Source organism: Amphiura filiformis, chromosome 20, assembly GCF_039555335.1.
Source record: "Amphiura filiformis chromosome 20, Afil_fr2py, whole genome shotgun sequence".
NCBI lineage: Eukaryota > Metazoa > Echinodermata > Ophiuroidea > Amphilepidida > Amphiuridae > Amphiura > Amphiura filiformis.
The window spans coordinates 57041049-57064811 of NC_092647.1; the positions used below are offsets into that span (position 1 = coordinate 57041049).

General features: G+C 35.9%; 1 protein-coding gene across 1 annotated transcript in view; it reads left to right on the plus strand.

Moving 5' to 3' along the window:
- The window catches only part of LOC140142084 (inositol hexakisphosphate and diphosphoinositol-pentakisphosphate kinase 2-like), a 91049-nt gene extending 67508 nt beyond the window's left edge, over positions 1–23541 (plus strand). The window contains 10 exon segments of the mRNA XM_072164036.1: positions 100–215; positions 691–757; positions 1055–1196; positions 1636–1871; positions 2678–2923; positions 3811–4041; positions 4392–4749; positions 5669–5806; positions 8619–8708; positions 17712–23541. Of these exon segments, the coding sequence (XP_072020137.1) occupies positions 100–215; positions 691–757; positions 1055–1196; positions 1636–1871; positions 2678–2923; positions 3811–4041; positions 4392–4749; positions 5669–5806; positions 8619–8708; positions 17712–18505 (2418 nt within the window). The 3' untranslated portion in view covers positions 18506–23541.
- Positions 23542–23763: the final 222 nt, after the last annotated feature.

Sequence of the window (23763 nt, forward strand, 5' to 3'; positions counted from 1 at the left end):
ATACTGAATTCATTACATATGCATAAAGTTTCCATGAAAAGTATTAACTAATTGTAGTTCTCTCCTGCATTCACAATCCCGTTTACATTTTTATTGCAGGGTATGCTGGCATTAGAAGGAGAATTAACACCAATTTTGGTGCAGATGGTCAAGAGTGCCCACACAAATGGTCTGTTGGATCATGAGAAAGAAGAGTCAGCATCCATACAGGGAAAGTAAGTTGGTTATATGGAAAAGAATTAAGTACTCAGGTGAAAGCATACCAGGCACCATATATGATCCTATGTTTCTATGGTCATAGGATTCTTTGCTGAACCAGGTGCCACTTTTGCCTTATCAGAAACCATTTTCAAAAATCAAGAAAATAACTATGAATATAGACACACATGTATGTATGTATGTGATAAACAATGATAATGAGGACAAGGACTGAGGCTTTCAAAAGAATCAGGACTTTAAGTTGGCCTTTTCTTATTTGAAAATGATCCTGAATGGAACCAGCATTGATTCAACATGATTGGCCTCAACAACAGGTGACAAATGCTGAATATTGCCCAGCACCTGATATTGTAATTTTTGTAAGAAGGTGGGTACTGTAACTCTCAAACCATAGAAAAAGATTCAATTTTTTGTGTTTAATAAAGATTACTGAGTACAATCTGTAATTTTGATTGATTTATTTGTATACAGAGTGAAATCCAAGCTGTATGAAGTGTTTTCTATGAACAGAGATTTATCTGACAAAGACAAGCAAGAGGTAAGCTTTAATTACAATTCTACAAACAGAGTATGATGCATTCTCAGATGATGGAATGTTCCGTATTGCATTAGTAATTTCCTTTGCTGTACCTGTTTTCCTTTTAAAAGAGTGCTTGAGTCATTAAATGTTCGAGACATTTTAAAGATATGATAAAACATTATTATGTTCAATTGCAAATAGAAATATTAGCAACACCAAAACCTTGATTTCAAAGTAATTCTATGATTGAAATTACAAAGTAAATTGAGCCTGTTTGTTGGAAATGTCTTGTCTCAAATGACACTTTTTTCACAGTTGAATATGACCAACAGCAAGTCCTTAGCAACATCAATAGATTTTATCAGGAATCCAGTTTACAGATGTGAGAAGGTATACTCTCTCATTCAGTCCCTCAACAAACAAATACGAACTGTGTTGGAAGATCCGGAAGCCTCAGGTAAGACTAATGTTATTGCATCAATTAGCACCTGTCAAATTTAGAGATAACCTCGTCACTGATTAATTTGATAACCAGGCAGGTTTGGTTCATCCCAGAAAAACTGCTCTGACTGGGCTTTCTCCTTTAAGCTAAAATTATTGACTGTAGGTAGACAATCCTGATAAACACAGACAGGTGTAACTCTTCAGGAAAATGTGGCCATTTTATAAATCAGTTCTTGTCAAACTACTTAGCAAATGATATGAATGTTTGGTGTGATTGTTACTAATTTCTAAAATATTCTCTTGGGATTTGTACAAATGAACTACTTCTTTTTAAACAAATAAACTTAAAGAATGTGAAAGTAAAATCATGTGAACTTTGTTAGAATATACTTTTAAAACACACAATCCAGTAATTAATAAATTGTGCTAAATCTTTGTGTTCTTAATTTCAGCTGAGATTGTCCTGTACCACAATGAATCCTTGGATCTAATGCTGAGAAGATGGGCCAAACTGGAGAAAGATTTCAAGCTTAAATCCGGCATATTTGATATCACCAAAATCCCAGACATCTATGACTGCATCAAGTATGACATGATGCATAATTACTCCATCAAGTCGCTTGGTTTTGACAAGATGGATGATTTGTACATCAATGCCCAGGCTCTAGCAGATATCATTGTACCACAGGTAGGCCTGCATGTGTCAATATATCATTTAAATACAAAGCTTTAGATCCAAAATGTTTGTAATACAATCTGATCCAGTCTATCAAATGTTGGAATGTGGGCCAAAACAAGTTGGCAAAACAATAGAAAAGTCTGGAACATATGTGACGTGATCAAGGGGAATGAGTCACATGTCGACCCCGGTCGAAAATGAGTTTTACATATGTTTCTAACGAGGACATTTAGAGCTTTCTGAAACTGAAAACCCCATGTTGATACGACTTTTCTTTGCAAAGTTACATCGATTTATCAATCGCTGAAAACAATATAAAACAAAAAAATTTTAACACTTTCTTTGCCAATATCTCAAAATCAATATGAGCGACATCGACTCATTTCCCTTGATCGTATCACATATATGTAAACTCTACTATAGATATTCATTAGACAAAAATAAAATACTAATATGGTAACTGGGTTAAAGGTCACCAAAATACCTCACCCTTGATGGTATAAGCTAAAATATGTGACAGGTTTTCAACTTTCAGCAACATTGTGTTTCCACCACAAGAGTGCATAACTGGCATATTGATATTTCAAGATGATAGTCAAAGATTGCTTAGTTTACATTTACTTGTATGTACATGCACATCACATGATGGTCAAAGACTGTTTTACACTCACTGAAATGTTCATGCACACCAATTTTCAAAGGGTTGCATTTAGGGTTAGTGGTTAGCAATATAGATATTTTTTAGGTTTTTGCATCGTTGACTGTCTTGTAGAGTTATAATTGGTTCCAATGCATTACTTTTGTTGTTGTTCCAGGAATATGGGATCTCACCTGATGAGAAGTTGGACATTGGTGCAGGAATATGCACCCCACTCCTACGCAAGATACACAGTGACCTAAATCACATCAACAATGAAGATGAGACAACCTTCCGTCTGAATCCTAATTACTCCCATGGCGTGTTGTCACCAGGACGCCAAGTGAGAACACGCCTCTACTTCACCAGTGAGAGCCATATACATTCACTACTGTCTTGCCTGAGATACGGTGGCCTATGTGATGTAAGTTCAGAAAGAGAACTATATCCAAATACATTGCACCCTTACATTTTGTCATCATTTATATGCCATAGCAGTCTTAATGAAGAGTTCAGGTGCATAACACAAGATATGCCATTGCTGCCTTGTATGATTTTATATCGCTATTGTTATTGCAAGTGTTATTCTAGTCTACTAATTTCAGTGTATATAGTTCTTTTTTAAATAGACGGTAAATTGACCTGAGGTTTTAATCCTGACACTGCTTTTTGCTATCTGAAGTTAAAGAAGAAAGGAAAAAATAGAGAAGATGAACATAGAAGTCACTTGGTACCTCGGGATTCAAAGCTTAGATCTCTCGCGTGCTATGTACACTATCACAGACCGGTAGCCACAGGGTTAAACTGGCCTGTCCAGTGATTGCTTGTGCATATAGCACTTGGAGTGATAGTGTCATGGCATGGGATTCATGCGTGCGCAGTGGTTATCCTCATAGTATTTTGTAGTATTTACTGGGTTAAAAATGTCTTGCCTACTTCATATTTTGAAGAGGCTGTAGCTTTGCAAGCTACGTACAAATTTTAACTCCGCCTCCCAGCAGATACCTTCATTGCTTATATATTTGCCATTTGATAAAACTTACATGATCATTCTAATTCCAGGCTGAAAATGACTCTGAGTGGAGCTGGACTGTAATACTTTGTTGCTATCAAAGAAAACAATTATAATTATGATGTGTCCTCATGGTACTTGCCATACTCCTCAATATATCTTAAAATCTGAATTTCAGATCTGTGATGATTCTCAATAGAGGAATGCTGTCAAAGAACACCAGAAAACATGTTTGCCATACAATGTGTCCTTTCCATACTTTTATACTCTTCCCCAATTTTGTTTTGATTACAATCCAGTTTAAAGATGACCCTCAGTGGAGGCGTGCAATGGATTACCTAGGTGCTGTCAAAGAACTCAACTATATGACACAGATCGTATTAATGTTGTACGAAGATCCAAGCAAAGATGCAACCTCTGACGATAGGTACAGGGTGGAACTTCATTTTAGTCCTGGTGCCAAGGGATGTGAGAATGCAGACAGTGATGATCTACCATGTTGTACAGGTTATAGGTCAGCATCTAGGACGGTAAGTATCAAAGTTAGCTCTCTTCTCAAATTTGGTGTGACAGTACAATATATCCCCCAAGAAAAAAAATCCAAATTTGGCAAAAAAGTCGTGTTTTTTTTGTGGTTTCAATTCTCTTGAATCAAAAACACAAAAAAACTGTGTTGAAGTCCAGCATGATTGATACAAGTTAAGACACAATTGAGTTTTTCTCATGGCATGCCACAATTTAAAAAAAATTCACATTTTGTTAGGAATTAAGAAATTAATTCCAGTCTGACCAGATTTGCTGTGATTCTTTGATTGATCAATTCATTCACTTTCCCCCTTAATTGACTCATTCGTCTGTTTCCCTCTTGCCTTCCATACAGGGTGATGTATCCCCAGCAGAGCCCATGTCTGAAGACGAGATATTCTTCAATGCACCAGTAACGTCTGACAGCATGCCGACAGTAATCTGCTGTGGGTCAGACACCACACCACAAGTCTCACTTGAATCCTTGAACAGGGAGCAAGGCTCCGATGGTAAACTAGAAACAGATGGGGAGAAGATGGATTTGCATCCAGCTGGGGAGAAGATGGATTTTCACCCACCTGCTACACTAAAGGATGAGCATTTAGCAATGTCAGTATCTTCACAGCGAGCTAGCACAGGGACTTTGAATTTGGGTTTATTACAGGAAGAAGATGAGAGTGGAGAACAACAAATATACAGTTACACCGAAGGAGGTAATTAGGGTATTCCATTTGAAATCCACTTGTGTCCGAAAATAATATGTGACACGATCTGTTCCATGGGGGCCGAAGGAGGCATTTTTGGAAATTGAGTTACTGTGATTTTCATCGCTTGTTCTAGTACACTTTTTCTTCTAATGCCTATTTTGTTTCCCCCCCCCCCCTTCGTACTGTCTAGTCTGTATTTTACTTGTTCCCCCACGTCAAGTTGGAGTACCTTGCTTTTTTTCTTTCCAGTTGTTCATATATTCAAGGTATCCTCTTGTATCATTTATTGATCCTTGATGTGTTTTGTGTCCTCGTCCGTTGGATTCACCATTACCTACTTTTTTTGAGTTACTGTAATTATTACATTATACATACAATAGGCTATCATTTACTGAAATCACCAAAGGTGTAACATACTTGGTTCTAAAGTTACAAAGTTTTTTGATGTCTATTTTCTTATGTATTTTATTGTTTTTTACTCCATATTTTTACCTTTATCTCAGTTTCAAATTTGCCGCCTTTGGCTCCCATGGACCAGATCGTGTCACATATATACCAGCAGTAGAACACTGGTCTGGTTATAAAAAGCATAATTCTGGTTTATCCGGTGCACCCTGTGTGTTAGATTAGAGTTAGGGTTATAGTTAGGGTAATGCATTGGTTATTCCAAAAGTTGCAAATGGAATACATGTACTGCAAACTGTATTGTTTTTAGGAAAATTTGAAAATCATTTCACAAGAACTCTCAACTAATTTAGCTTAGAGGCTGCATTGAAAGATATTCAGTGTTCTTAAAAGACTATTGTTATTCAACTCACTCTAACAGGATATTATTGATATTATGTATTACCTAGCATTGTAAATGATCAATCAACTTAATTGTGCATTATATCTGTGACAATTTAATTTTGCTGTTGTCTCATAGATGCTGTGCCAAAGTTTCGCTCTCTGTTTGCCAGCAAGACTCTCCTTGGTGTGAAGAGTGCCCCCAATCTAAGTGATCCAAACTGGCTTCTAAGTCAAGAAGTGATGAGACGCAGGGCTTCACAATTCTCTGCATCAGGTATGGTAGTCTTATCAATATGTCTTATTTCCCTACAAGTGTATCAGGAATTTGCATGTGTTTACACAATATATATAGTCACATCTATCATTTATCTTGTTGTGACCAAATGTTTCAATATTCAATGCCGTTTCATTATTCATTGCTAAAAAACAGCCAGACACTCAAAAATGTATCTTAACTTCTGATTCAAGCACATTATGTGTATACAAATTGCCCACATTTACAAATCACTGTACATTTACCAGTCACCCACATGTGTACATTTATCAATCACCCACATACACAGTTCAGTACATGCTTGTTTTCAAATGTTCATTAAAATTGTAAGACAAAATAAATGATTTTCCCCAATCCTGTCTTTACGAAACTCAAGTGTTGTAATTGTGATAAGGCCAAAAAACAATTGCTTGGTTGGCTTCAACTATCTTGTGGATTGGTTGGATTGTTTTTGATTTTTTTTTTGTTTAATAATTCGTTTTAAAATGTTATAGCCAAAATGTTTATAGTTGCAAAATAAAAAGGAATAATTAGGCTAATTTGGGATTGTGACATTCCTCTACTCGCAGTGCTTCACTTCATTCATGTTTTAAAACAATTAAGAATTATGAAGAAACTGTTTTAAAAACTTTTCAGGATGTCAACAATTTGAAAGAAGAAATCTTTTTGTATAATTTCCAAAATTAAAGTTAGTATTCTTTTGTACAGTAAAAACAGTTTTGCAGGTTTAAAGGTTAGGGTCAGTCAGTGGAGAACAACCAAACATTATTTTTTTGGCCTAAACTATATGTTTATCCCCCATGCAACTGGGAAGTTATTCCTTATTGTCTTCTGCCATGCCAGAAAGACATGAAATTGAACAGTTTGTGTAATTTCTCGATAACTATATAATAGTATAACTTCAGTATTATCTGATGTTTCTGTGTAATTTAACCTCAAGAAAATTTTTTCATTTAGATCCAGTATTTACATATTCAGCAGAACTTTTATAAATAATGATCAAAATGAAGAGTTTAGATGCAAAACCTGATATATGCCATTGTTGAACCTTTTGCGTTAAGGTCACCATCATCTGTCCTTAACATTGACACCCTACTTTAAAAAGTCCAATGTATATTTTTGATATTATGATAAAAATCAGCACACATTTTCTTATTATGTACTTTATATTTGACAATTTCTATTTACCTATAACTCAAATCAAGAAAAATGGATATATCGTTTTTTGCATTCCTGTACCCTTATTTTTTAGCGGAAAATTCACCTACCTCATTCAGTAATTACCTGCCTGTGGAGGGACCACTACTCACTAATTGGTCTTCCTGGGAATTCCTTGGTCCTATGAACCAGGGTAGGGATATTGTGTGTGGTGACCTACTGATTGCCGTTTATTTGAGTGTGATTGAGGCTAACAACAACAGGCCAGCACATGTAAAATAGAGTTTATTTCTGCTAAACTTAGCATCAATATCTTTGCTATCTTCTGTGCCCATGATGTGAGGGGTGAATTTAGATTGTTGTGCTTTACAGAGAGTAGCCGATACTATTTGTTAAATCTTGAGAAACTTTTTCTTTAGTTTAATTAATTTGACTTGATATGAAACATTTGAGTGCAAATTCTAATGATAACAGTATTGTCTGACAGAACTAAACATGCCTTCATTGTGATTTTTAGAAAGTTGTTTGTACTAAGAGTGCTCATGGCTCTAAGGCAGGGTTCCTAACAAACTATTGTCAAATTTTGTTTTACAAGTCTAATAATTTACTCCCACGTTTTAGACGTTTCATCTTCAGATCAGAAGACTTCATCAGTGATGCGGCGATCTAACAACAATCCCACTCTCATCTCCAGAGCGTTCTGTTCTTTGCAGTAGCTGATCATATACATGATGAAGGAAATCATATGTACGATCAGCTACTGCAAAGAACAGAACACTCTAGAGATGAGAGTGGGAATGATGCTAGATCTGTGCATTACTGATGAAGTCTTCTGATTGAAAAATGAAGTCTAAACCTTGAGTAAATATTTGGACTTGTTAAACAAAATTTACCAATAGTATGATTCCTAACAGTGATGATGAACTTATTCAAGGAGGGCTCGTAACAATTTTTGGAATGTGTCTTTCAGTCAGATCAATGGAATCCTGTCAATGTCATATACCGTATTTCGTTAAATCAAATAAGCGCCCCGGGGCGTTACATTTTCAAACGGGGGGGGGTGGGGGTGTTTATTCAAGGTCAATTTTAGAACGATAATTCTTGTTAAAATCATTAGGTAAACTTAAAACTCAAGCTAAAATGATGACCTATGAACTAGAAACACTGACTTCTTGTTCACTTCCGAGTTTCCAATCCAGATTTTCGCCAAAAAGTGACGCTATTATCGACCATGTGTGCAACTTGGTAAGCTTACTACACAAGATAGCATGGAAATATCGGCATTTTTGATTGAAAAAAGTGGTGGGGCGTTTATTTGAGGGGGGGCGACTATTTGACAAAATACGGTATTCTACCTTATTGCTGGTTTGTCTGGCACCCATATTCTACTTTATTCCTAGTTTGTCTGGCACCCTCATGTTTTGAAATTGTGACCTCAGTGACACACCGGTTGGGAAAAACCTACTCTAATGACTTCATTAACCTTTTTATTTCAGGTATTAGTGTTACATGATTATACCATCCTGTTGAAGATGTTTATTCAGATGCAACAAGCTACTACTCATAAAATATACAATTTAACTGATATATTTCTTTCACCTTGTTGTGCTTTGAATTTAAATTTTGTGTGGTTGTGTGATTTTCATCTCTTTAGGTAATCATTTATTCAATCCGTACTCAAACTTCAATGTTCGTCGTGGATCATATAATGGTATGGAGTTGCTGCGATGTTTCCCTCATAAAGGTAACAGCAACAGATATGTCCAAAGTAACAGGGTGGTTACAAAGTGCAGAGTTCAGTATTTTTCCCATTAGGGTTTCATAACATTTTGGCTGGTCCTGAACAGTTAACTTCATAGGGAATAGAGGCTGACAGTCTTATACCACCATTGACTACATTCACACTAGGGAAATTACTTCATTCAATGAAGATTCAGCAAATATTAAAAATGCTAGCCAGTGCTTGAAAATGTCACCTCCAAAAAGTGGTCATTTTAAAATAATTTCACTAATTATGAACTGGTACTTCTTTGTACTATTAACATTTTACGGCAGGTGAAAATGTTGTAATTCCCCTGTAAATTTACATGGCCTGATATTTTGTCGGTCACATAACATACAGACCCATAAACAAAATCATTTCACACACAGCACTATAACTTTAATACCATGTTACACATTGTTACTCGAAAGATTGGCATGTGGAATTCACCCAAATTAAAACTGTCAAGTGTCTTCATAAAAATACCCTTTGAGGAAAATTAATTTAGCAATAAATAAGTTAAATGCTAAATCTAAAACCAGTATTGTATAGCTCTATATGTGAAACAATTTTGGTATAGAACAGTACGGTAGCCTATGTGATGTGACCGATGATTTTTCACTTATACTGACTGACAGCCTCTATCACAGTATGTATCTCAGTGCTTACTCTTGTCACGTCTGTCTTAGGTGAACAGGTGCGAGGCTGAAGAGGGTTATTAATTGGCTTGATTAACAATGGATGGCTACAATGCATTGTGCATTACACCAAATATTATCTCCTTTACCTTTCTCTCTTTCATTTCATTTCATTTCATAAGTTTTGCTGACATTTTTTGCAGCAATTAATTACCTAATTTTCTATCCCTTTTTTCATTTACTTCTACAGCTCATCTATTTCAGCAGCTGTATTTTATGACTGACTAACAAGTGCATAAGCCAATCATGTTGGTTCTTGAGTAACTCACTCACTTACAAACTAACAGAACTAATTATATGCGTGTATCTTCAGATCCAAACTAATGCGGGACATTATATTGGTATTCTTAGTTATGTTTTATACATGGGTGAATAAATGTTGAAAACATTAATTTTAGAAAGGTAGTATTCAGGTGTTTGCAGAAGGGGTCCAGTAGTCTGCAACCCTACCAGTATTCTTTCTTAGGCATATGCAGGGGAAAGACAGAAAGTGGACTGCATCGTACACTCCAAGTTGGAGTATGATGCCCATGGAGATTTGGGTTACACCAGTTGAAATCGCTACACCGCCCTATGGAAGACATGACCTTAATTTCAAATGGGGTTACTTGAATGGGTGAATCCATTTGAAATCTGCACCCCAGTGTGGGAGATTAAGGTCATGTCTTCCGTATGGGGTATATGGATTTCAACTGGAATAGCCCATTATCTGACTCAGTTGTTCATTTTATGTATTTTAATCTTTCTCCTGGTTTTTGTTGAAATGGAATTTTCTTCTTCAAATCTGTAAAATCTTGTTCGTTCTTGTCGTTTTGAAATGAAATGCAGCAGACCTCTTGGTCTACTTCAGGTGGAATTAGTGGTACACTGTGACTGTCATCAAATATAAGTTCCTAAGTGGTCTAAAAATATTGCTGCTTTACCTGCCAATAAGTATGTGCTTCATCAGTGATTTGTCAACCCAAAACACCTTCTTAAATTTTGACTAGTCTGATAAATAATCTGATGTTTTACATGAATTTAGCATTCTTGTGAGTGAGGCTGTTGAATTTGGAAACCATGGTAGCAATATTTTTAGACCACAAGAGCAGCAGTCAACAACGGATAATGGAATGATGTAACTGCAAGCGGAGTCTTAGCCCTGGTCTAAGCCATCCACCTGTCAAAATTAATGCCTCTTGCAGATGGTAAATTCTAAAAATAATGTTCTGTGAACTCAAAACAAGACCAGACTTGGCTATTAGAACTGACTGAACCCCCAGAAGGTGCAGAGGTCTGGTTTATGTTTTCAAGATCAAATTTTGGACAGGCAGTTTTGGTGAAAATGATGGGCACATGTGAAGCTAATCCTAGCTAAGACCCTGACTGCAGTGTTTGATTATGTAAGCTAAGCTAATAAATTATGATAAAATTGACATATTGAGTTTTATATTTTTGTTATAAACTGAGATACAAAGAGTAGTTTACATCTGGCGTCACTGTCAATCAAACTCCCCGTGACCCTTGATTGGTTAGTAGCGCATAAAAGGAAGGTTGGTTGATTCATCTGGTGCCAATCGGAGAAAAGGATTCACAGAAAATGGTGACAAATTACAGTACTTTAACAAGGTAAAAAGGAACTTTTCTAGGCATTGTTGACATGATGTCTTTAGGAAAGAAAGTTTCCTATTATTGAACCGTAACATATGAGACGTTTGTATGTTTAAAGGTGCAAAATTAAGAATAAGGCACGCTGTTTAACCGCTGCGTCATCACAACACTTGTAAACAAATAGTTCCCCGAGTTTGATTGACAGATGACATCAGATGCAAACTCATCTTTTTAATTCTGTCTTTGATTATTGTTATTTGGTGGAGCAGTTAAGCAAAATGTTTATCCAGAAAACCTCTTCTTATCCCTTATCAGTGGTGCATTATTTGAATTTCCATTATCGCTGGTGTGAAGAGGACACAAAATGTGAACAATAAGGGCACACTTGACACTGGGGGACTTAGTCTGTGGAACAATTAACTCTGTGTACTATGAACTGTGACTATCATTGTACAAGGAAACTGTGTTAAACCAACAAGTGACTAACAATATGTCCATCTACATTTTTATCTCCTTTCTCCTTATTACTATATAGCATCAATGAAAAAGTACATGTACATGAAGTGTATGTATTAAACTAATTGTTCAATTGCATCATAAGTGTAATACTTGTTCCATACTGGACATGCTATTGATTACTGATCAAATATCATTTCTTGGTGGTTCTAAAAAGTATGGTCAGCCTCGTTGGTCAAAACTCAATAACTTGTCATATGAAACTTGAAGCTATGAATGAGATCTATGTATATGTAGTCAGATCCCTCGCTGTGTGGTGCTGCATGGTACTACATCAAAGCCTTTTACCCAAATAGTATCTGTACATATTAGACGTAGCACATACTTGAGCTGCCTGGTTATTCAGGAACTCTATGCTTGGACTGCAAGTCCAAATGTCAAAATACCAATATGCAATCCTAGATTCAAGCAGCTAATCAGAAAAGAAGTTTGACAATATGCTGTGTGTATTGAAAGTGTCTAAATTCACTATGCACATTGGGAAATGCATGAGAACTGCACATGATTGATTCATTTTCATGGAAGGGGTGCATTCATGTTGGTCATGTTTTCTGACATTTTTTGGCTTGCACCTCTTTAAAATCACTGGAACTTGCTTAGAAAGAAGACCACACCTAATGCCATCCCTATTCCCAGCTAAGCCCTGTCCCATACAAGCCCATAGCAAAACACTTTCTGCTGTTGAATGCACTTTCATTTTCCAAGATCCAAAATGTTGTCAAAAGTCTTTTTCTTGAAACCTGTCTTTCACCCACAAAGTAATTGCTAGCCCCAACCCCTTTTCAGAAATCAGTGCCTCACACCATACCAAATATTATTGAGAAACCCTTCTCAGGAGAACTGTGAATGTGTATTTGTAATTGTATGTTTTTGTAGTGAGTATGCAGTTCTTGTGATTTTGTTGGCATACAGGGGCAAGGTTACAGTTAAGTACCCACAGGTTTTTGAAAAGGTTTGCCCATTGAAATTAAACCTCTTTTTTTTTTTCAAAAATACTGACATAGGCTTTACAAAGGCTTCACACATAACTTACCTTTAAGACTGCTGTTTTACAAAAATCCTTTTACATTATTTAAAGTGAATTTATGTTTCACAGAGTGCAATTTATGAATTTGAGTCCCTCCTTAAAACTAAATAGTAATTGCGTATGTCTGACTAAACATTGGGTATTAGTAAAAGCTGTGAAAGTGTTGACATTGCTTGCTTTAGTTGCTTTACAGTAGCAGAATAGAATAATAGGAACACATTCATAGCAGAATCATGATACAATAAACATTATGATGTAACACTGCAACATAATGACAGTTCACTATCTTTTTGACAAAGTTATGCCATCAGATTGCATCCACCCCAAACCATTGTGCTTAGGAGTGTTTTTCATATCAGCTCATGTCAACAGTCTAAGTAGAGCATTTTAACGCTCATTCATTTCAGAAGACAATCTGGTGATATTAGTTGTCCCAAAGAATTTGAAAGGGGAATAGGCATTTCATATAGCTCCATGCATAATGCTTTGAAAATTCTGTCATGTTGGATTGTTACACAGTGGGACTAAAATAGAGTACCGCTTGCCCTTGGTGTAAAACAAAAATGTATGGTAAAAGTATTTATGCATTTAGTGCATTGTGTATTAGCAGCGAAGTCATGGTTGAGATACAATACATTTACAAGGCTTTAGACTTGAAATGCACATATTGGGCTAATCCATTTAAAAAGTCTATACTCCCCCTTGGAAGATATCTTCCACAGGGGGAGTATGACTTTCAAATGGAATTAGCACATTAACCAAAATTTGAAACTCCCCATCTCTCTGTGGAAGATTCAGGTTGGCATTCTCAGAGGGTGTATGAAATACAAATGGAGCTGTGTAATGTGTTAATTCCATTTGAAATTACTCCCTCTGTGGAAGATATTTCCAAAATCTCCCACAGGGGGATTGTAGATTTTAAACAGAATAGTCCATTTCAAATGCACTTTACCAGATGCATGGCGAGTAAACCAGATAAGAGGTACACTGTTTTTTCCATGTGCAATATACCAACTATATGCATTCTGACACATCATGTAGAGTAGACAAGTAATCTAACTGTACTATACTTGTGTTGTATTCTGTGTTTTACAGCTGTGTTTAATATAGTAGTGCAATCCTTGTGGTTGCGTGCTAAGTCTTTGCTTCCACCCATGCTGTGTTGTTCCCCATCCGCGCTGCTGCTCTATTGTGTTAGCCGCATTCTCCCTGACAAAGCTGGCTGTAGTGGCATCATTTGGCCTAGGTGCTGTTAGCAGTCAGCTAACATGGGGCTTTTGATGTGATGTGATTGTTTGTTGGTGTGAGTAGTGTTTCGTTTCTGGAATTCAAAAGAACTAAAATTAAAAAACATCATCATATAATACCATTTTAATATACCATTTCTAATTTGGGGCAGACTATATTAGCTTAGTGATTCTTTGTTGCAAATTGTTAAGAATAAAACTCGTTCAAAATTACCTATTGTATGTTTCTTAAGCAAAATATGTATGTGACCATCCACAACGAATGTGCTGTAATTATGGCCCATTGAATCTCTCAAGAAATAAACAAGCAATAGGGGTATGTAATATATCAATGGAAAGCTTATTTTGAGGAGAATTTGTCTGTCCAATATATCAGATATTGCAAATGCGGACATTACAGCCCATTTGTGGTGGGCGGACACCTATATATGTGTATTCTTGAAGTAGTGTTGGCTTTCCATAGTATCAAGTTGACCACATGATACTACACGATTTGATTGGTGAATAAGATGCCAATGTGATGACGACGTAATTCAATTAGCCAATGAACCCCACTTCCATGTTTACGCTGTAAATAGCACCAAAACGACAGACTACTGAAGAACCTTGGCAAAATTCTAGGCAGATATCCACGGCACAAGACTATGGGCTGTCACTGATGAACAAGTCTGAAACCAGTAGCTAATGTAGGACTTTCAGTGCATACAATGCACACACAATATATAATACAGCAGGCACTGGAACACAAGATCAAAATAATGATACTTAATTGCCACTTAATTTTCTCAAGTAAATCCACATGAAACATGCTTCAAGAATCACAGCCAATAGATTTGAGAGAGTTGTATCAAAATGCTAATATAGTCCAAATCAGAAGAATGTGCATGATATAACTGTCATTACTAGTAAGTGACCATGCTGTAACATAACTTTAAGCTTTTCAGGGATTTTTTATTTGCTACACACTAACCAAATCGCATATGCTCAGGACCAAACAATTTAATCCATTACAGTACAAAGAAACCATGCTTGTTTTTCCACCCCCATCCCAAGATTTTGTAATTTTTAACATTTGTTAATGCACACTTAAACCATGTAAAACACAGACTACATTGGTCTTATAAAATCTTATTACCAGCAACTTTTCCCCGCTTTATGGCGGTTTATAATGGTGTACAAATAATGTAGTGAATAAGTAGAAATATGCCTCAAATCTTAAACTTCTCTCAGCCTTTTCAAAAATCTTAAGAATTAATAAACATCACATATAATAAGCACCCGAGGAAATGTGACCACGGTATTTGCGGCCGCAATTGTGTTTTTTGGGTGCAATTGCGTTTTTTCCAATTTTTTAATTTTTTCTTTTACAAAAATTGAAGTAAAAAAGAAGTTACAGACCCTAAATTGAAGCCTGGAACCAAAAAATACTGCTACTTAAAAAGAAAAAAAAAAAAAAAAAGTAAAAATTCTGAGTTTTTTTTTTTCCAAAGCTTGTACATTTTAATTACTGTTGCTTATATTGAGCAGCCAGGGACATATTGAATTAACATGCATTGCTAGCTGTTCAATAGAAACAAAAGTAATTGAAATGAACAACTTTATCTAGCTTTGAAAAAAAACCCTCAGAATTTTAAACTTTTTTTTAAGTAGCAGTATTTCTCTGGTTCCAACCTTCAATAACAAGTAATTTAGGGTCCATAACTTCTCTTAAAAAAGAAAGAAAAAATCCAAAATTGCGTTTTCCTCCAGTGCTTAAACATATAATGTAAAATACAGATGTATTAGCTTTCTGGCTTATAGAGAAAGTAGATTATTACAGTGTGGAATAGTATTAAGACTATAACTGAGGCTAGTATAATATTGTTTACTATTAACATGGTTTTATCTTGAAACAGATAGTGAACATTGCGCTATTCTCTCTTTTCATGTCCTAATCCTTGCTCTCTTCCTTCGATTCCTTCTCCCTCCCTTTCTCCATTTGGTGAAAGTAGTCTACCCCTCACACTTTTTTCCTATAACAAGTTTGCCATAGCTATCTATCTACCAGTAGTAATGCATGAAACCTGCTTAGTGCTTCCTCCATCACATGAAACCTTAATTATGATTTCACAAAGACCATGATTGCCATAATCTGAGAAATCATTGTATTGGGTTCTGATGTAATTGTGCAAGATTATATGAACTAATTGCTTTCTAATACAATCATATCACATGTACATATCAAACGCATGGTATACTATAGAGGGTGCACCACTAATTCAGTCCATCACATAATATTATTTCATAAATTGAATGCTGAATTAGTCCAAGTTTAGATACAGATTGTAGGAATTTTACACTAAGCCAAAAAAGAAACTTATAATTTTTCACAGGGTCATATCTTAAAATCCTGTCTATCAAAATTAACCAAAATTACACACAGGATTGCCTCAATACTCAACTCTAAACACATGTCACTAACTATGCAGTTGTCCAACTGACACAACAGCAAAATGCACTAACATGCAACACCTTCCTGGACCACATTTACAGCGCAACAGATTTCTTTGGCTGGGTTCCAATTATTCGCCTGTGAATGTGATCCCGGAAGCTGTTCCGTGTCAGTGCATTTTACTGTTGTGTCAGTTGGACAACTGCTTGGTTACTGACATGTGTTTAGAGTAGAGTATTGAAGTAATCCTGTGTGTAATTTTGTTCATGTACAGGCGAATAATTGGAACCCAGCCAAAGAAATCTGTTGCGCTGTGAATGTGGTCCATGAAGGTGTTGCATGTCAGTGCATTTTGCCGTTGTATCAGTTGGACAACTGCATAGTTAGTGACATACTGAGGCAATCCTGTGTGCATTTTTTGTAAATTTTTATGGAGATGATTTTAAGATATGACCTTGTGAAAAATTATAAGTTTCTTTTTTGGCTTAGTGTATAAACAGGTTTTTTTTCTAAAGAATGTTTTGTTGTAGTTTTAACAACTACTAATTCTGAATTCTGAGTGATGAATTGTTGAATTTTACACATTGTATATAGTGTCTGTGAGGCACGGAGTTGGTGGTGCACCCCTAAAGACTTGCATGATATGCCTCGTACATAATTTTTGTTTCAGCATGGCAGTAGAAAATAATACTTTATCATCAAAGAGCAATAATTATGTGATTAATCCATGCTATTATTTATTTCAGGCCAAGTAGATTTTGAGAGAGAGGTCAGAATATGTACTATTATATCAATTGTCTACAATATTTTAAAAAAAATAGGTTTAAAAAACAGAAAAACTTACACTTAATTGGAATCAGCCCATTATAGGACAACAGAGCAATTTTGAATAAATACCCCCCAAATAGAGCTCAACATTAAACAGCCAAGATTGATGGTTTTACATCACTTTACCTCAGTATTTCAGCTTAAAATGGACTGGACACCTTTCTGGTAGTCATTACAAATATTATTTCATCATTTTGGGTCAAGAATAACAAATTTCACGGAAATAATACATTATGGATATAAGTGGGTCACATCCAAGTGCTTGGGCTATACCATTTGAAATCCATACACCCCCTATGGAAGACATGACCTTAATTTGCCACACAGGCAGTGACTTCAAATGGGGTTACCTGAATGGGTGACTCATTTGAAATTTACACCCCAGTATGGGTGATTAAAGTCATGCCTTCCATGGGGGGGGGGGGGGGTCTGGACTTCAACTAGAATAGCCCATTGGTGTTCTTTTGGTCTTAAGATAAGGAATCTTTTGTTTATGTTGAGTTTTCCTCAGCATTTATTGTAATGCATGGCACACACAATGTACTAATGAGTGATCATACAAATAATTACAATGCATGTTTTCTGTACATTTTGTAAATAAAAATGAAATCTTAATTTTTTTTTGTGCGTGTTTGCTTTCTCATTCAGGTGTACCAGGTCTTGACCACCAAATTCAGGTAGCTTCCGTCCAGCCTCTAGAGACATTGCACAACTGTTTATCACTGAAACAATTTGAAGAATTTCTCAAGAGACTCACTCAAAATGGTGGCAGAACGCCAGAAATCACGACACCCAGGATGTCATTTCAACTTAACACATTCACACCTCGCCGTGTGCTCCCTACGCAGCTCTCATGGTCCTCCAATCGTGATTTTGACTTTAGCAGCGCGGGGACGAGTAAATCGTCATCATGCGTGTCTAGCGGGCTTCCTTCTCCGACAGAGCATAAAACTACAGATATCAGTCAGCTGGTTGATTTTGATGGTGGGTTACTGATAAAGAGACTACATGAGAAAGGATCAAGGGATCCACCGAGTTCAAGTCAGCCGACTGAGATCATCAAGGCGGGACAAACCCCTATGAAGATGAGCCCAGATGGTTACACGTCGGAAGATGAAGCAACTTTGTGCGAGGATGTGTTGAAGAGAAATTCCAGTGATATAACAGTGATTGATTCTAGCCAATGCTGTGATGAATCCTTTACAATGGACACTACTGCATCATGTGAGAAATTAACACCTGATGCAATGGATTGTAAAAAATCCACAGACAATTCTATATCACACGATAAATCAGCACAGACCAATACGTCATCTGACCCTACATCATACAAGAAATCAAGAAATACACCATATGAAAAATCCACACAAGATTCAGCGCTATATGAGAAATCCACTCCAGATAATACACCTTACGAGAAATCAAATATGGACACATCATGATAGCTTTAAATGCATTGTAATACAGGCAAGTATGAGCTGCCATATTAGAAAATTCTGGGATCAATTATACTTTATGTAGACAAGTTTTTGTTTATTTCTTCTTTAACCTGGGTTACTTATACTGGATGAGTCATTGTAATTGTTTTGTTTTGTTTTTAAAACTATAATGATTGTGCAGGGAAACATGTGCTATGCTAACTTAACTGATTGATTAGCTTTTATGTAGTTTTTGGATTTTTTGAATTGACTTTTTCATTCCTGAGCTATGTTATTTAAACAAAAAGGGGAAATTTCAATCCATTCTTTGGCCTCTATTTCTGCTTCACAAATCAGCAGGATGCAGTGTCAATCAATTCTTGAAAGCATAATAATGCACATAACATCCTGTTCAGCGCTCAAGTCCATCAATTCAAATAAATGTTTCAAAATGGTTTGCAGAAAGAAAGGAAAAAGAAGCCACACAAACACGCCAGACTTCAAAAGTCAGTTGGGCATTTAAAATGTAAAAACGTGCTATTCATGTTTATTTGCTCCTACACAGCATTTTTCCACTCTCTTTCATTGCAGAATATGCTATTCCATTTGAAATCTATATACCCCCTATGGAAGATATGACTTTAATCTCCCACACAAGGAGTGTAAATTTCAGATGGTGTTACCTGTATGGGTAACTCCATTTGAAATCTACACCCCCTGTTTGAGAGAGTAAATCATGTCTTCCATAAGGGGGTGGATGGATTTCAACTGGAATAGCCCATTGGCTGTTAAGAAGAAGAAGGCATTGGCAACAAGTAGTCCTACTGTATTTCCTTGAATAGTCGCCCCCTCAAATAAACACCCGACCACTTTTTTCAACCAAGATGTTTAAAAAATGCAGATATTTCCATGCTATCTTGTGTAGCTTACAACGTTGCTCACATGGTCGATAATAGCAGCAATAATTGGTGAAAATCTGCACCGAAAACCTGGAAGTGAACCAAAAGTCAGTGTTTCTAGTTTATAGTTCGTCATTTTAGCGTGACTTTTAAGCTTACCTAATGATTTTAACGGGAATTGTGCTAAAATTACCTCTAACAAACAAACCCCCCCACCCCCCCCCCCCCGTTTGGAAAATGCAATGGCCCCGGGGCCTTTATTCGAGGAAATAGGTACTTCATCATTTAAATGAATATGTCTTGCAGTAATGTAGTCACATGTACATAATTACGATCAAATTTCTCCATAGCCCTACTATAGGGCCTTTTAACCTGAAAACCGCTAAAACCCAGTGAACCCAGTGACAGCTCTACCGAAAAAGTACAGGAGTGGTCACTGGGTTATTTGGGCTACCACGGTCAAAGGGCCTTATGTAATAGGGGCTATTTCTCTATTGGTTCAACTCATGAAATTTTGCTGGCAAAATGAATGTATATATCTCTTTTAGGAATTGTATTTGTTTATTTGCAGATTGGGTTAAGTTACCGAGAGGAGAGCATTAAGTGCAAATTAAAGAATCAGTTAAAGATTGTGAATATGTGACATGATCAAGGGGAATGAGTCCATGTCGACCCTGGTCGAAAATGAGGTTTACTTATGTTTCTAAAGAGGACAATTAGATCTTTCAGAAACTGAAAACCCCATGTTGATACTGCTTTTATTTGCAAAGTTAAGTCAATTTATCAATCGCTGAAAACAATATAAAACAAATGAATTTTAACACTTTCTTTGCCAAAATCTCAAAATCAATATTAGCGACATCCGACTCATTCCCCTTGATCGTGTCACATAAAATGAATTGCTGCCCTTCTGAGGGTAGCTGTCTTTGTTATACTCCTGTACCAAAATTTAGGGCCACATTCTAAAAAAGAAGTGTAGACCTCAAGGTGCTTCATGGGCCAACAGTATCAAAATAAATGGATTCTTCTTCGTATGTAATAGCAGAAATAATGAACATACAGAGTGTCGCTGGGCAAGAAAAACCTCATGTGAGCATTTTCGCCGTTACCCATTTGGCAAATTGGTAAAAATGTCAAATTTGATGGTGTTTTCATTTTGCAGGGGTCATAAAACACACTTGTTTAGTTTTTGTGACCCGTGCAAATTGACAATATTGTTAAATTGAATGATTTGGCACTGTTACCTATTTGCCAAATCATAGGTAAGAGTGAAAATGCATATATGAGGCTTTTCCTGCCCAGCGACGATATACAATTCGATTTTATATTACTTCTAGAACATGAGATAGCCATTTAGTATAACAACCTGTGTATTATATATAGCATCATATCCAGCGCATTGTTGAACACCACCAAATTGTTCAATCTACTTTTGCAGGTCTAGCATACTTGGTTATAAGTTTTATGATGTCTATCTTAATGTTTTTTACTCCATATTTTTTCCTTTATCTCAATTTCAAATTTCTCGCTTTTAAGGGAGAGGAAATTGGTATCACTATCAGTGAATAAAAATACAGGATAATGAGATTATTCATGATTTCAAATTTGTGACATGATCAAGGGAAATTAGTCACATGTCGGCAATTTTCAAGTTTTTACATCATTTTCTGGCAGTTTATGAGTGCTACATTTTGATGCAAACCCCAACAAAATCGGACATCTGGTTACCAAGTTATGAGCAATTTATCAATGGCTGAAAATAATATAAAACAAAAGAATTTGAAGACTGTTTTTGCCAATGTCTCGGAAACAATATTAACAACATCCGGCTCATTTCCTCTTGATCACGTCACATTTGTTCTTAGTTTTAAATATCAGTGCAGGATATCTCTAGGGACCCAGTTGGTTGATTTTCTTCCTCAATGAAACAATCACTGTAGTATATCAATTATTCATATCCAACTTGCTAAAAGTGTATCTTTGAATTCCTATTCATAAATACATAAACTGTAGCCCCAGAGTTTATATTTCAGAGATTTTGTCTGATGAAAGTATAAGAAAAGTTCAAAAGTAAATTATCCAGAAGTTGTTACCAATTTGAAGCGTCATTGATTGATATATTTGAAAAGATGTGAAAGCACATTATGCCAATATAATACAAATTTGGAATAATCCAGTATATGAATGGGTTATATTTTGCTGTGCGGGAAAGGCCATATTGTGTTTTTCCCCTTTTGCAACAATTAGAATGTCTTAAAACTTAATTATTTGAATATTTAGAATGACTTGGTGCTATGATAAATTCGTTTAAATTAGGTTCACCGTTATATGGTATGGGAAATTATTGTGTGCTCAGTATGACACTTCGCTCACGATAATTTCCTCAGCTTCACCTAATAATAACTAAAAATCAAATTAAAAAATCAAAGTTCAGACAATTCTAGTCTCGGTCCCAGCCGATTTGTGTTCCTTTATCACTAAATAAACCATCAGACGACAACCTCATAGTACGTCTTTTCTGATAGGCTGAATATTAACTCAGTAAAAACAATTGGTAAAAATTGGCTGTCAATCAAGCGCGGGGTTTCAGCATATGCGTATGAATTCAGCATATGAATGAATGAATGAATGAATATGCAGCGGTTGATGGACAGTCATGCGGTAATACAAATCCACACAATGCACTTGAGTATGTGCTGCAACTAGCTGACATGAAAGGCTATATCAGACGATTGGCGCCTCAGTGTCTGCAAGCTAGCGTATATTTTGCATCTTCAGTATCTACATTATAGTATTTTGTGTCACTTCTACACCAGATGCGTCCTAATTCAACGGTCATATGGTTCCATAGCCTATTGAAAATCATTTTATTTGGAAATTGATCAACCAATCAGCAAGCATCATTTCACGGGTTGTCGCCAGACGGTTAGTTTAGTGACGGAGGAACACAAACCAGCTGGGACCGAGACAATTTGAGGCTTCTGAGTGGAATACTACAATTTATTCTGTTTTTTGTTGAGGAATCTTACACATAAGCCATGCATGGCAATGTACCGGGTATTGTGTCATAGCTTGACTTCTGAGCAATAACCTCAAATTGTGCAATGTTTATAGAATGATCTACGCGCACTCTATTTCAGCCAGTTAATTAATAATTGGTGATCATATATAATGTAATCGTTTTGTACGCTGCAACTATAAATATTGACTTGATATTGAAATAATTCACCTCTTATCTGTTGTACTGATTTAATCCATCCCATGTTATAAAATGTTTGAATATGTCATACAACCAAAGAGTTTATATATACTACAGTAAAATTAAGTAATTCTTGGCCAAACTGGAACATGTGTGTTGTGTCCATGTAGCGTACTAAGCATGTATGCAATGTAAGGTGTGTGTATGCTTTCTTCTGTACCGTGCTATGTTGGCATGTGTTTATCGCGGAGCTACTCACGTTTATAGTGTTCCAGTTTGGCCAAGAAATACTTAATTTTACTGTAGGAGAGTTTCTACTCAGCCATCCCCTCAATAAAAGTTGTATTGTACATTAAAGGCCCATCCAGTGATCCCAGTCTAAACAAATAAAAATTGTTTATAAATTGCTTGAAAGTGAAGGATAAGTCATTCATATTATTATTTGGTATTTTTGAAATGAAAAATTTGGTAAAAAACAAAGAAAACAGCAGTACTGACAATGTTGAAGCCCCATTCAAATACATGTAGTTAATTTACTATATTGTCAATATATAATTACAGATTCATGTAAATGCCTTATTTTGTCTTAAATGCACGGCTTTTGGCTAAACCACTAGCAGGCTATGTTAGCACATCTATGACAATGACAAAGGTACCAAAATCTGAATTTTGATGATTTTACTGATCGTCCAGAGGAGCAAATTACTGAATGGGCCTTTAAGTGTGGCAGAGGTTTATGCATAGGACTTCATAGTCTAACTCTTGGATAAACCTCCATATACTCCTCTTTGGTAATGGGTTATTTCAGTTGAAATACATACAACTCCTATGGTAGGCATGACCTTGGTCTTCCACACAGGGAGTGTGAATTTCAAATGGGGATACCTGAATGGGTGACTCCATTTAAAATTTGCACCCTTTGTGTGAGAGATTATTAAAAGTCATGTCTTCCACAGGGGTGGATGGATTTCAATTGAATAGCCCAGTGAAAACTCAGTAATTACAGTATTGATGTTGATGTTGTTGATCAATTTTATTGCTGTACAGTTGTATATTACGTTTGTACATTACAAATGCTGTTGTTTCATTTTGTAAATTTAATGAACAAAATATGATTATATTAAATTATTTTGAAATAAAACTATGACAGATATTTTGTGATTTGTATCATTTTTGTGTTTTAA